This window comes from Eupeodes corollae, chromosome 3 (assembly GCF_945859685.1).
Source record: "Eupeodes corollae chromosome 3, idEupCoro1.1, whole genome shotgun sequence".
Classification (NCBI taxonomy): Eukaryota; Metazoa; Arthropoda; class Insecta; order Diptera; family Syrphidae; genus Eupeodes; species Eupeodes corollae.
The window spans coordinates 81,303,903-81,316,854 of NC_079149.1; the positions used below are offsets into that span (position 1 = coordinate 81,303,903).

General features: G+C 31.3%; 1 protein-coding gene across 4 annotated transcripts in view; it reads left to right on the forward strand.

Moving 5' to 3' along the window:
- The window catches only part of LOC129949366 (ATP-binding cassette sub-family G member 4), a 29,503-nt gene that overhangs the window by 13,116 nt on the left and 3,435 nt on the right, over window positions 1-12,952 (forward strand). Inside the window, exons 1-8 of one of the 4 annotated variants that reach the window (XM_056060771.1) lie at window positions 2,661-2,766; window positions 8,818-9,132; window positions 9,216-9,386; window positions 9,442-9,578; window positions 9,679-9,824; window positions 9,896-10,134; window positions 10,200-10,610; window positions 10,674-10,774. In XM_056060771.1, the coding sequence (XP_055916746.1) occupies window positions 8,844-9,132; window positions 9,216-9,386; window positions 9,442-9,578; window positions 9,679-9,824; window positions 9,896-10,134; window positions 10,200-10,610; window positions 10,674-10,774 (1,494 nt within the window). In that variant the 5' untranslated portion in view covers window positions 2,661-2,766; window positions 8,818-8,843. Of the gene's footprint in view, window positions 1-2,660; window positions 2,767-2,804; window positions 3,025-3,100; window positions 3,220-8,817; window positions 9,133-9,215; window positions 9,387-9,441; window positions 9,579-9,678; window positions 9,825-9,895; window positions 10,135-10,199; window positions 10,611-10,673; window positions 10,775-12,952 lie in introns of those variants that run through there. The other 3 variants (XM_056060768.1, XM_056060770.1, XM_056060769.1) reach the window with 3 other exon arrangements.

Consider the following 12,952-nt stretch of genomic DNA (forward strand, 5'->3'; position numbering starts at 1 on the left):
TCATTTTTTCCTTTAGAAGTACAATTTTTCGAGATGTGCCCATATTGGTTACATTCATAACATCGGGGGCCTAGCTTCTTTTTCGTTTTCTTGTACCTTTTGCCACCAGCACCACTAAAAAACACAGTTCCCTCACCAACGGTTCCACTCGCCAACGTTTCCTCCTGCAGCAATTTCGTTTTTATTAGATCACCAGAAATCTTTGCACCTGAATTTTCGAGACCCATGATCATCGGTCTATAATGATCTGGCAGACCAGCAAGCAACAGCGTCCCGATCCACTCCTCATCAACAGTCATACCTAAGCTATTTAATTTATGTGCGGTCATGATAATTTTATTCACGTACACTTCTATCGAAGAACAATTATTTAAGTTGGTTGTGACCAATGTACGAAGAAGGCCGACTTTCCTTGTGAGACCAGAATCTTCATATGCAGCAATGAGGTTATCCCAAACTTCTTTTGCGGTAGTGGCTTCTCGCACGTGGACATAAGCTATCGGATCAATTAGCATAATCAACTTTGATTTCGCTTTTAACAATTTAACTGGATCATTCTCTTCTCCCGTCACACATTTCCAGAGCAACTCATGCTGCAGGTAGTTCATCACGGCAAACTTCCAAGAATCGAAGTTTTCTCTTCCTTTTAGACGATCGATTACAGGCAACATGGAAACAGACATCTTTCGCACGATGTATTGCCAACAGGAATCGAACAAAAAATCAACGGAATCCCCGCACAGAAGTAAAACAAAAAATAGTATTTAACAACTCAGTTTTTATGTATTCCACTGCTGCGGCTATCTGGGCCCATAACCTGTTGCAGAGTTTAGGCGGATATCTATGATTTAAAGGAGGAAGAAATAAAGAGAAACACAACTTACTCGTTTGAGATTTGGCAAGAGAAGAAGGAGCCAGACATTTTATTAAAAAGGAAGTTTAATAAAAGTGATGCCAATAACAATATTGTATTAAACTATATATAAATTCAGTGAATACAAATTATAATTAATTGAGTTGGATATGGAATTCATTATACGTTGTTAAATTCAAAGTAAAGCTCAATGTTATAATAATAAATGATAATCTTATTTCAACACTAACATCTATCAAAGCTTTATTTTTCCTCTGCATATCTTGAATAAGGAGTTATACGATCACGTCGTCCGAATTATCTCAATCCTCAATTTGGCCAGTCTCGGGAAGAACAAGGCGCTTCCTTATCATTTTGTATTCATATTCATGCCCGGGATCATGTCAGGCCAAGAAATCACATCGATTTCTACTTCTTCCAGTAGTCCGTAATGAAAATGGAAACGTGAGGTCTCGCATTGTCTTGAATCAGCAATAAATGATGTGAAATGGAGTTCACCGATCATTTCACTATGCAAAGCTCAGTTATTCCGTGCTCGGAAATTGACTTAACCTTCCCAAAAATGTTCCTGATTGGCAACTCTTTTCGAATAGTATCTCCAACCTGATCTTCTCGATACTCTTTTACATCCATCTGGTGAACGTAGACAAAACCTGGACTTACCAATGAAGAAAACTTAACACTAGTGGGCCTCGGTTCAATCTTGGTGAAGGCTAGCATATTATATTCCCTCGTGCAGTATCGTAATCATTCTCAATTGAACCCCTCCCACTGTTTAGGAATTCAAGGGAATCTATCACACTGATTAAAGTCTGTAAGACACTTTAACCGATCTTTTGTGACGATCTCGAAGGCTTTGAGGCAGCTCATAATTCTACAAAAATAAAACGGTATGACTGCGCCACTTTTTTTTGTAACGCAGTATATATTTTGTCCCATATACTATATAATATACTATTAATGGTGCGTTTACTAATTTTCAGAAATATTCTGTGTTCCTAAAATAAGTAGTTTCATCCTTAACAAAATATGGCATACCTAAAACCCGGGATTTTAAGAACTTAGAAGATTCTTCAATAATAAACCGTGTTATAATTTGGTGGCAGAAAATTAATTTAATTGCTTAACTCAGCTAGTGACGCCAGATCTAAGCCTAGTAGGACGAGACTTTTATGCTCCCGATGAAATTTTGTATTAGAAGACAGACAAAGACTTTCAATCCGTGCGCAAAAATTAATTTTAAATTTGTAAACATTGTTCTTATATTAATTGTTCTAGTGCATTATTATTAATTGTATGTATGTGTATTGAAATTAACACATCGTTCAATATTGTTAATTTAAATCTTAAAAATTGCTTCTTGACCTTTGATCGAAGCGGTTACTACCTATAACTAAATTATCTCAACACCAGTTAATAAAATTAATTTCATTGTGTTCTTGAAGATAAGTGTTGAAGGCAGCAAATTCACTCACGCAGTAAAATCCTATACCTATAATGTTTTGTTTCAATTTTCTTGATAACAACAACTTTATGATTCAGATTCACATTTACAATTGAGTGAACGAGAATACGAGTTTAATAACTAGGTTTTGCTAATCGCAGTCCATTTGTTTTACGAATCAGCCTCTTTCCCTAGATAAGTTTTTAGCTTACTCAGTAAACTTCAGCAATCAATTTCCAATATATCAGTATCTACTATACCTATACAGATTGTATAGGCACACAATATACATATATTCATTGTTATAGGTAATTTGAACTTTAGTAAGACCGCAACGTAGGTACCTACATATACATACAATATCTGGTAATATTTTCATTTCTGTCGATTCGAATAAATTCTGAAACGATATTATTAATCATTTTTAAAATAAGTCCCTACGAAGGAGGTAAGTCTGTGGCTTAGAGTTGTTTTTTTTTTCGTGGCGGTTAGATTTCATATTAATAAATTTAGCGTTTCATCAGAACTATCTTATCAAATATATTTGGATAGTTAACATATTCCGAAAACCAGCTAATGATTTCCGTAAACTCGTACAAAATACCTACCTACTTACTATCAATTGTGCATCTATCAATGAAATTTTAAGCCTTTAGTGACAACCTTAAAAATAATAAGTGCACTTATCAAAACAAATTCAATAAAAGTGAGTGAAAAGTTAGTGTTATTTGCCAAGAGTTTTATGAATACTCAAAATGTATTTTTATTTTCAACTTTAAAAAGACTTCGTTTTAATTATGACCTTGTTGCTAAAATACAAAAACAATTTTCACAGAATACAAAATCTGTCAATCAAAGCAGTTAAATTTTTGGTGTTAAGTTAATACGGTAATCTGAATAGGTATGTTCTTTTGATTGCAGAAGCAAACGTTTATATAGTTATGTTTATCGATTCCATCGATAAGTGAGCGAAACAAGTTTTTAAGTTTAGAACATTAGTATGCCTAATTAAATTAACTAATTTTTGTGACTAATTCACTGCCGTTTTGGGGACATTTTGGCTTAAGATAATAATTTAAGTCATAAGGCGGGTTTTCAGAATTAACACCCAACATTTTCAAGTTCACGTTTCCCATGGATAACTGGTAACAAGTTGTATTATTATTGTTATATTTAAATTTGTAATACATGTGCACAACATTCCCGGACTTGCAATTAAAGCGCCTTTTGGGACATTTAAAAAAAGGGCCAACAGAATATATCCAAGCGAAAATATCTGTAATATTATAATATTTATATTTCAATTTTGATTTTAAAAATATTTGATGATGCAACAGCTTTCACAATATGGATTTCTGTCAGCAATTACGATAACAAAATGTGGTATACATCTTAAGGGGTCAGTTATAGCTATTATTCAAATCGATCCGGAAACATTTTTGAATCGATATTTGATGGTGTTTGCCTTTGATTAGAAATGAAAATTATTTACTGATTGATCGGAAATCACACAAAGAATTTTTTTTTAAGAATAGAAAGTGTCTATTTTTCGGACGGAAATTCATTTTCCTTTTTTTTTTTTTTTTTTAATGATGAAAACCAATGATACCTATAATTGGTTCCTAACTTTGTATTTACTATTTCAAGAGCTAAATTTTTGGTATTAGATTCTTCGGGAACACTGTTGTCATTTATTTTCGTCAACTCGCTACATATGAAAGTGTTGCAAAATTTCAATAGTTTTTTAAATATTATACTCTATTTAAGATCTAACGTTCAATAGTTTAGAGGGTTTTTTGGTGCGTTTCATCATACAATATTATGTATGTATGTACATTTTTAATACAATATGACATGCAACATCCCCTAATTCCTTAACTAATTTTTGCTCAAGCAGGGAGTGTGCATAGTTAATAGTTATCCTCACTATTTGTTACCTGCCGTAAAATATAATTTTTGAGTTAAAATTTGTCACGTTATAAGCTTAACCGCATTTTTTATAAATCTCTGTTGTTTACCTGTTTTTCTAAAGGAACTTTGACAGTAGAAACCTAGCATTCTTATAAATGAGAAAAACGTTTCAAAATTTTTAATGCGGAGTGCCAGGAAATAAGAAAGTTTTCAAGAAAAAAAAAAGATATTTTTACCTTGCACAATGAAACAGAATGTATTGTGAAGAATTGTTTGTTTTTTTGTTTGCGTATTTTCCGGGAGTGTATTATTACTATCGTAATCAGTCTGCTTACTTGTAGATTGTAGCCCGCGCCGAATTTAGAGGTCCAGAGGCCTCGGGGAAATAAAGGAGTGGAGGCCCCCAAATTATTTTCAAAATAAGTAAAATCCAGTTCTCTGAGTAAATCGCTTTCAATGCTCAAGAGAGAAAGCTTCTATAGACGGATTTTCAAGAATTTGGTAGTAAAATAGTTCCGGTGATTGATCTGTTCAATAGTGCTTTTTTTGTATGGGCCAATCAAAGATAAAAGTTTAACCAACTTGTTGTCAAGACTAAGCTCTAAATCATCCGGGTACACTTTCACCAATACCTCTGCTGCTGCGTGCAAATTTTCAGCATCCATCTTCTCGATGTGATTCAGGAATCCAAATCTCGATGTTGTAAACAAAAGTGTTTCGAGACCACTCATCTTTTGTAGAAGGTGCGTTGCTTCATTCCTAACGACGTCTTTTTGCTCTTTATTGGAAGATATGCTGGTTAGAGATTCTTCAATTTCCGAACGCCAAAATAAGAGCCTGCATACTCTTGTATTTGCTACTCATGTTTGCAGCATGATTTTGATATTTCACTGATTGCCTGATTGGAGTGAACAAATATAAATAGATCAGTGATTTCTGTTATTTAAGATTTATATTAATCTTAAATAACAGAAATAATCACGTGTGTAGAAAGTACTGTAGGCTGTAGATAAAGGTAAAAAAATTAACAAAAAATACGTATCAAAGGAAAATTTGTTTACTAGTATTTATTAGTTGGAGTTTGAAACAAAAATTTCCCAAAGTCTCTATTGTGGGGACCACCCGTTTGTGGAGGCCCCGAGGTTTCCGCCCGGTTGCCCTTACTTCGGCCCTGATTTGTGCTGATACTCGAAGACAAAATCTCAAAAATTACTGTGTTGCCTGAATCTTTTGAAAATATTTTGATCTACAAGCTTATAGGTGCATTTAGGTACATAATTTCAATCAAAACAAAATAAGTTGGGAAGAAACTTTAGTGTGGATTCACAAATTACACGTTGCAAAATCTCTGTTCACTTCAGTTTTCGATACGAAACTAACATTTCAATTAGGCACTGTTTTTGGGACATTTATATTCGTGAAAATCATATTTATATCTCAATTTTAGAACATCCAACACAAGTTCACTTCAAATAGTAATCTTGAAAGTTTTTGTATTTAATAGATAATTAATCTTGAAAAAAAAAACACTTTTTGAATTGAAGGCGAGTTTCAGGAATTTAGAGGCAACTTTATTTCGTGAAGAAAATTAAAAATGCTGTTTTTAGAATATAATATCGATTGACCTACTCTTATTTTCTTTTTACAAAACTGGATATTTTCTCTGTCTTCTAGAAATGGTCTTATTAAAACAATTTAAAGCATTACTTACTTTTTTTTTATTTTAAACTTTGTAAAAACCTTTAAATTTATTGCAAAAGATTTTAGTTGTTTTTGACAAACAAACCAATTTTTTATAAATATCTTTATTTTATTTAAAACTGTAGATGTAACTGAAACTAAATTGTATAAGCTTTATGGCTTAAATAACACCCCAATCCCTGGAAATTCTATTGGTTAAAAGTTGATTAATTGGTGCGGTGCGAATGGAATAGGGGTTCCAATTCATTTTGTGTTCTTGGTGAAGTCAACAAGGTGCGAGGAAGTAAAATACAAGTTTTATTTGTATATAAAAAATATATAATTTAAAATATTCTGCTAACGTAATACGGTTAATTTTGAATTCAAAAAATATCAATAAAGTAGGTATTGAGCAACTGCGCCCAAATGAAAATGCTCTATCCAGAATATATCTTTTATTTTGCATGTTTTGATAAACTTAAATATTTGGGGGATTTTAAAAGAGGAATTTCTAATGCAAGATGTGAATAATTACTTTTTGTAATTTTTAATTTATTTTGAAAACATCGACTTATATGACCGACAAAAGCTGTTATTTATATGTTAGATGAGTTTTAGAAATCAAACTATTTAATATCTGTTTTATACAAAAAACTCTTTGTTTTAGAAGTCTAGTTTCACTCGTTTTAAATAACTTGCATCACATAATTTTGCTATAGAATATGAATTGTATAGTAAAATGGACTTTAGATTCTGTTGATAAGAATTTAAAGACACTATAAACAAATTGAATTCCGTGTTTTATGTACTTCGCAGCCAGAACAACAGCTGCCGCTGCAAATGCCACAGAAATAACATTAATAATACCAGGGACAATAGCAGTAGCAAAATCTAAAAATTTGTTTTTAACTAAAAATTCAAGGAGAGATAGACATAGTATACTCTGTTCAACAGTGAAACAGCAAACAAATATTCAAATAATTTGCTTAAAGAAACCATAGAGCTCTACAAGATAACTTAAGTGTTCTTTAATAAGCTCGGCTAAAAAGCCAAAGGAAGAGTCGAAGGTAAGACCTCCTTTAAATTTGCATTTTGTAAAAAACTAAATACATAGCATATTTTCAAAGATGCTTTCGAAGTAGCAAACTCCTGTCAAACGCCTGAGTCACCAAATTTCCCTCATTTGAATTCAATTAGTCTTTGGACCTCTGAAGATGAAATCGTTCGCAAAGTTTCAGAACTTGACGTTTGTTATAGCCCTGGTCCAGATTGTGTACTTATACTTTGAAAAAATGCGCATCCAATTTATCCTATCCTCTTCCTATTCTTTTTAATGAATCGCTCAAATCTTCAAATTTTTTCTGAAATTTTCAAGAGTTTGTACATAACACCGGTACGTAGAAGGGTTGTAAAAATGAAATATAAAATTATCGTCCCGTCATCCCTAAGTTATTTGAGTCCATTATTTTTAAAGTCATATCGTTTAGTTGTAAGTCTATAATTTGTGACTGTCAACATGGTTTTGTTCAAAATATGTCAACAGTTACAAACCTCTTTCATTTCAGTTCTTTTTGTTTAGATTCGTTTGAAAAACGGAAACAAGTTGATTTCACAGACTTCAGTAAGGCCTTTAATAAATTGTGCCATAAAATATTAACTTCCAAACATAAAACCCAAGGCTTTAACGATAAATTTGTTAGTTGGGTTTCGTCGTACTTACATATATAATTGATCATAAAGCGTAGTTTTTAGGAATGAGCGGTCATCATATTTGTATACAAACTCTGGCGTACCACAAGGTAGCCGCTTAGGACCTTTTCTGTTTATTTTGTTCGTTAACGACTAATCTTTAATTATAAAACCCTCATCTGTTTTAATTTACGCTGACGACATTAATTAATTAATTTTCAAACGTATTGATGATCTAAATAGTTTTCGCTAATGGTGTTTTATAAATAAGCTTTTACTAAACATAGAGAAATGTAAACCAATGTGTTTTTACACGCAAGCAAAATGTTTTGACTTTCAATAATCTTCTTATTTCACTAAACTCTCTACTTTCTTTGACCTAGGTGTTATTCTCGACTCAAAATTAACTTTTACCAATCATAATGACTATATTATTAAAGCAAATAAGACACTCAGATTTATAAAACAGATTCCACATGATTCTCGCGACCCTTATTTTCTTAATCTTCTTTACATAACATTTGTAAGACCAAAAGATTCTGTTGCATGACACATATAATGCATTTATCTCCAATTGATTTATTGCGTTTTATGAAATCGTTTCAGCCATCGGACCTTACCATAAAGCCGATGTGCTCTAATCAAACAAAATCTGTATGCATTTATTGCTTATGCACTGAAGGCTGATAGTTACTAACAAGGACCTAGGAACTGTCTACGGAAGATTGAGAAAGATAATTTCTACATTTTTTTTTCCGAGAAAATAACTTATAATAAAAATAATAAATTGGTGGCCAATATTCCGTTAAGAAATAGGGTCTAATGACTTTCAACTCTCAACCATTCCAACGGCTAACTTGAGAAAGCACATATCATGACAAGAACTACTCTAGGACGATTTATCAGAAAGTAGTACCCGTGGAAAAAAAGAACCTTAGATCACACAAGCTTCTGCCTGGCATGATATTCCTTAGCGCTAACCATCACGCCACGGCTCCTTAAAAAGATAACTTAGGGGTTATTGAATCAACTTTCCATGAAATAAGAAATAAACGAGCAAAGTTCATATTTTGTCTGAATCACTGCTTATTTGTAGCACAAAGCAGAGAGTTATAAACGTTGATAGTACCGTTTTGATAAATTAATAACCTTCAAATCATTATCAAAGCTGATTGCCTTTTATGTTTGATTTTAAAAATCTCAATTCTTATTTTTACAGAATAACTTAAGTTTTCACAAAATAAAATGCTTGGTGCAAGGGAGGCGTTTCTTGCCGGAATCGAAATTTCACCAACAATCAAGCCAATGCAAGATCATGATATATCCAAAACAACTATTGAGACTAAAACTTCTGTTCAGCGCAGTACCCAAACAAATGATACATATTTAAGCCCCCATTCAACAACAACAAAAATTGAAATGTTGGACAAAAAATCTTTCGAAAATGAACCCTTTTCGAATCTACCATCACGAGAACCAACAGATTTGGAGTTCAAAAACCTTTCTCTAACTGTGAATCTTGGTTTTAGAAAAGGTAAGGTTTGATAGCTAATACATAGTGTATAAACATAATATAAGAACACTTAAGAACTAAGTATCTTGTCTATTAATCATAAGGAAACAAAGAAATTCTGCATGATGTTTGTGGTAAATTTCCCGGAAACCAGTTAATTGCCATTATGGGGCCATCGGGAGCAGGAAAGTCAACACTACTTGATGCATTATCTGGGTTTAAAACAACCGGAGTAGATGGTTCAATACTTTTGAACGGAAGAAGGAGAGATTTAAGTAAATGCTTGTATATTTGAGAAGATTCATAAAGCTAACAATATTTTTAAAATAGATGCATTTAGACGAATGTCCTGCTACATAACACAAGATGATCGCCTGCAACCTTTACTTACTGTTTATGAAAACATGCAAATTGCTGCTGGACTGAAGTTCGGACCAAATATTTCCCCCGAAGAAAAGGCTGAAAGGGTTTGTAAATATTTTTGGATATGTTATTTAAGATTTATATTGTATTTTTTTAGAGTAACTAAATGAACTTAAACATTTTTTCTTCTATTTTTGTAAATAGATTGAAAGTATTCTTCTCTTACTTGGATTATATCAGCATGACCTTACACTAACAAAACGTTTATCAGGAGGACAAAAGAAACGATTGTCTATTGCAATGGAATTACTAAATAATCCAACAATAATGTTCTTGGACGAACCCACAACGTACGAAAACAAAACACTCTTTTATATCTTTATATATTTCTAATATTGAAAATATTTCATGTTCAATTCAGTGGATTAGATAGCAGTTCGTGTTCCAAGGTTTTACAGCTTTTAAAAAAGTTGGCATCACAAGGAAGAACAATCATTTGCACAATTCATCAGCCAACGGCTAAGCTGTTTGAAGAATTTAACCAGGTTTATGTCTTGTCAACAGGCTATTGTGTCTACCAAGGTAGCACAAAAAATCTTGTACCATTTTTACAGACTGTACGACTGCCATGTCCCATGTATCACAATCCAGCAGATTATAGTAAGTACAAGTAAAAGTTATTCTATAAAAGGTGCAAAGCGTTACATATTCCTACTTTGAAATAGTTATTGAGCTGGCTTGTGGGGAATATGGTACCGATAAAGTAGAAATTCTTAAATTAGCCACACAAAATGGAAAAGTTTTACATTGGTTTGATAAACCTGATCAAATTTTAAATGCCGAAGCTTTAATAAGAAAATATCCCATACAAAAACGAACAAACGCCAGATCTCTAGAAGACACAACTTTTTGGAATCAGCTAAATATTTTAATAAAAAGAGGATGGATTAAAACGAAAAGAGATACCACTATGACACATTTGAGAATTGCTGTCAATGTTTTTATGGCAGTAATTTTAGGATTACTTTACTATAAGGCCGGGAATGAGGGATCAAGAGTCTTGGATAACTATAATCTGTTGTTTGCCATATTAATGCATCATTCGATGACAACAATGATGCTCACTGTTCTTACCTGTAAGTGTTTGTTGTTAACATAGTTTTCTTGAGCCATTTTTAACAATTAGTTTATTTTTGTAGTTCCCATTGAGATGTCTATTTTATTGAAAGAACATTTCAACAGGTGGTACTCGTTGAAAGCTTATTATGCTTCCATTACAATACTGGATTTACCTCTTTCGGTGAGTACAATTTTTTTTTTGATTTAATTTAAATTTAAGACTCACCCGTTTTTAAGAAACTACTCCATTTTGTTTCTAAGAATACAAAATTAATTGAAAGGTACATTATAACATTCGGTTTGTAAGCGTTAAAACTAAAGCACAAAAATCAGATATCGATTTTACCATTTTATATATGTGTGGGATTCATTTTTAAGCAATCTTGGTAAATAAATTACACAACGATTTATTTTGTAAGTTGTTAAACTGTCTCATCACAATTAGAAGTTAATGACATCATTGGAGTTTTATTGTTCAAGTTGTTTTTAGAGCAATCATTGAAAATGCCTATCATGGTAAAAAGTTAATAATTCAAAATAAGTATTTTACGAAAAGGGCAAGTTAAATGTATAACAGTAGAATCCATCAGTAAATACTTAGTTTTTCATTTTTTAACTTATAAGAGCTTTTTTAAGCAAAAGGTTGATGTAATAAGATGGATAATGCAAAGTTAAATCCAATTTAAAAACTTTAAATTAAAACTTAAATTAAAGAGAAAGAATAATGATTTAGTTTTTATTATAAAAGTTAGAAAAGGGGCTGGAATTCGACCCACACTGATAACTTCCCATCCCGTTTGTCGATTTGTCTTGCTTAAAAGTTTGAATATTTTCGTGTTGGGTTAAGAAAGTTGTAAACTGAATTATTCCTTCCCATTTAAAAATTACGAACAAAATTTGTTTCATATAAGAAATAGTTTAATTTGAAAATCTAGTTTTGTTAATAGATTTTTAGTCGAAAGCAAATTTTTACCAATTTTATTAGAATTTCTTAAATTTTTACAAATTGGACGAATGAAATTAAATTGAGAGATATCAAGAACCGAACATCAATTTTTACCAAATTTGCGTACTATTTTTTGTAAAAAACTGTTGGATTTAAAAAAAAGACAATATTTTTGAATAGCTATTTGAGTCGAAAGTACATTTTTACCAAGTTTTATTATTGTTTTTTTTGTTAGGTTTTTATTTTTTGTAACAAAACTGTAAATTATATTTTTCTCAAAATTTAACTGAATATTGAAAATAATATTCTTTAAAAGATAGAAGTATTTTTTTTTACACTTCAGAATTTTAGAAAGTAGTAAGCTTATAGCAAACGTCAAACTACGATCAGAGGCTCATCATAAGCGCAAAAAATACAAAACAAAATTAGCATTTAACTATTACAGAACAAAAAATAAAAATGAAAACGTTTACGATAGTGGAGCACTGGTTCTAAACAATGATTTTAATCCCACCTTATTTAAATTTAAATCTATCGATGAACAGTTTAAGTTATATAAAATGCTCATTCGACTTAAAGCTTCATTCTTCCCATAGTTAGTTCTATGGAAGTCAATATGTATAAAATAAAATACAATTAAATGTGAGTTCCGCCTCGGTAATTCAAATGTACACAAGAAAGCAAATAAGGTGCATCAATTTCACCATTATTGAGTTGATGAAAAAATACTAAGTCATTATTAACACGCCTTTGATGGAGAGATTTAAAGACAATATCTTAAAGTTTTGAAAAAAAATTTGAGTCGAAAATCAATTTTTAACAACTTTTGTTAAATTTTCCTTCAAGTTTTTATTTTTTGAAAAAAAAAAACTGTTAACACAATGTTGACAGCAATATTTTTTATAAGTCAAAATTAATTGGAATCCATAATCTCAAATTTTTGAAAAGATATTTGAGTCGATATTCAATTGTTATAAACTTTGAGTAATTAAAAAACACTTCACATTCAATTTTTCTCAAAATCTTACCAGATGTTAAAAACGATATTTTTTGTTGGACAAAATTGTTTTAGAGATACAATCATTTTGTAATCGTAAAATTTTCGAGGTCACAATTTTTTGTTCAGTTTGTTTGATTTATAAGAAAACAGTTAATTGATTTTTTTTAAAATATTTATGATATATCACGTTGCAATATATTATATACAATTTAATTCCTGTCTCTAGGGTTTTTGGTTCATGAGATATTTAGGGTTAACCAAAGTAAGTATATGCTTTTTTTGATTAAAGTAAGTAAAAGATTAAAAACTGTCAGCCTTATAAACTTTCTTTCGCGTTCTAAACATTGTGAAAAAAGGCCAATCAAATCTTGGGTCTTTGTCGTAATTAATGGAATTGAAAGGTTCACAAAAAT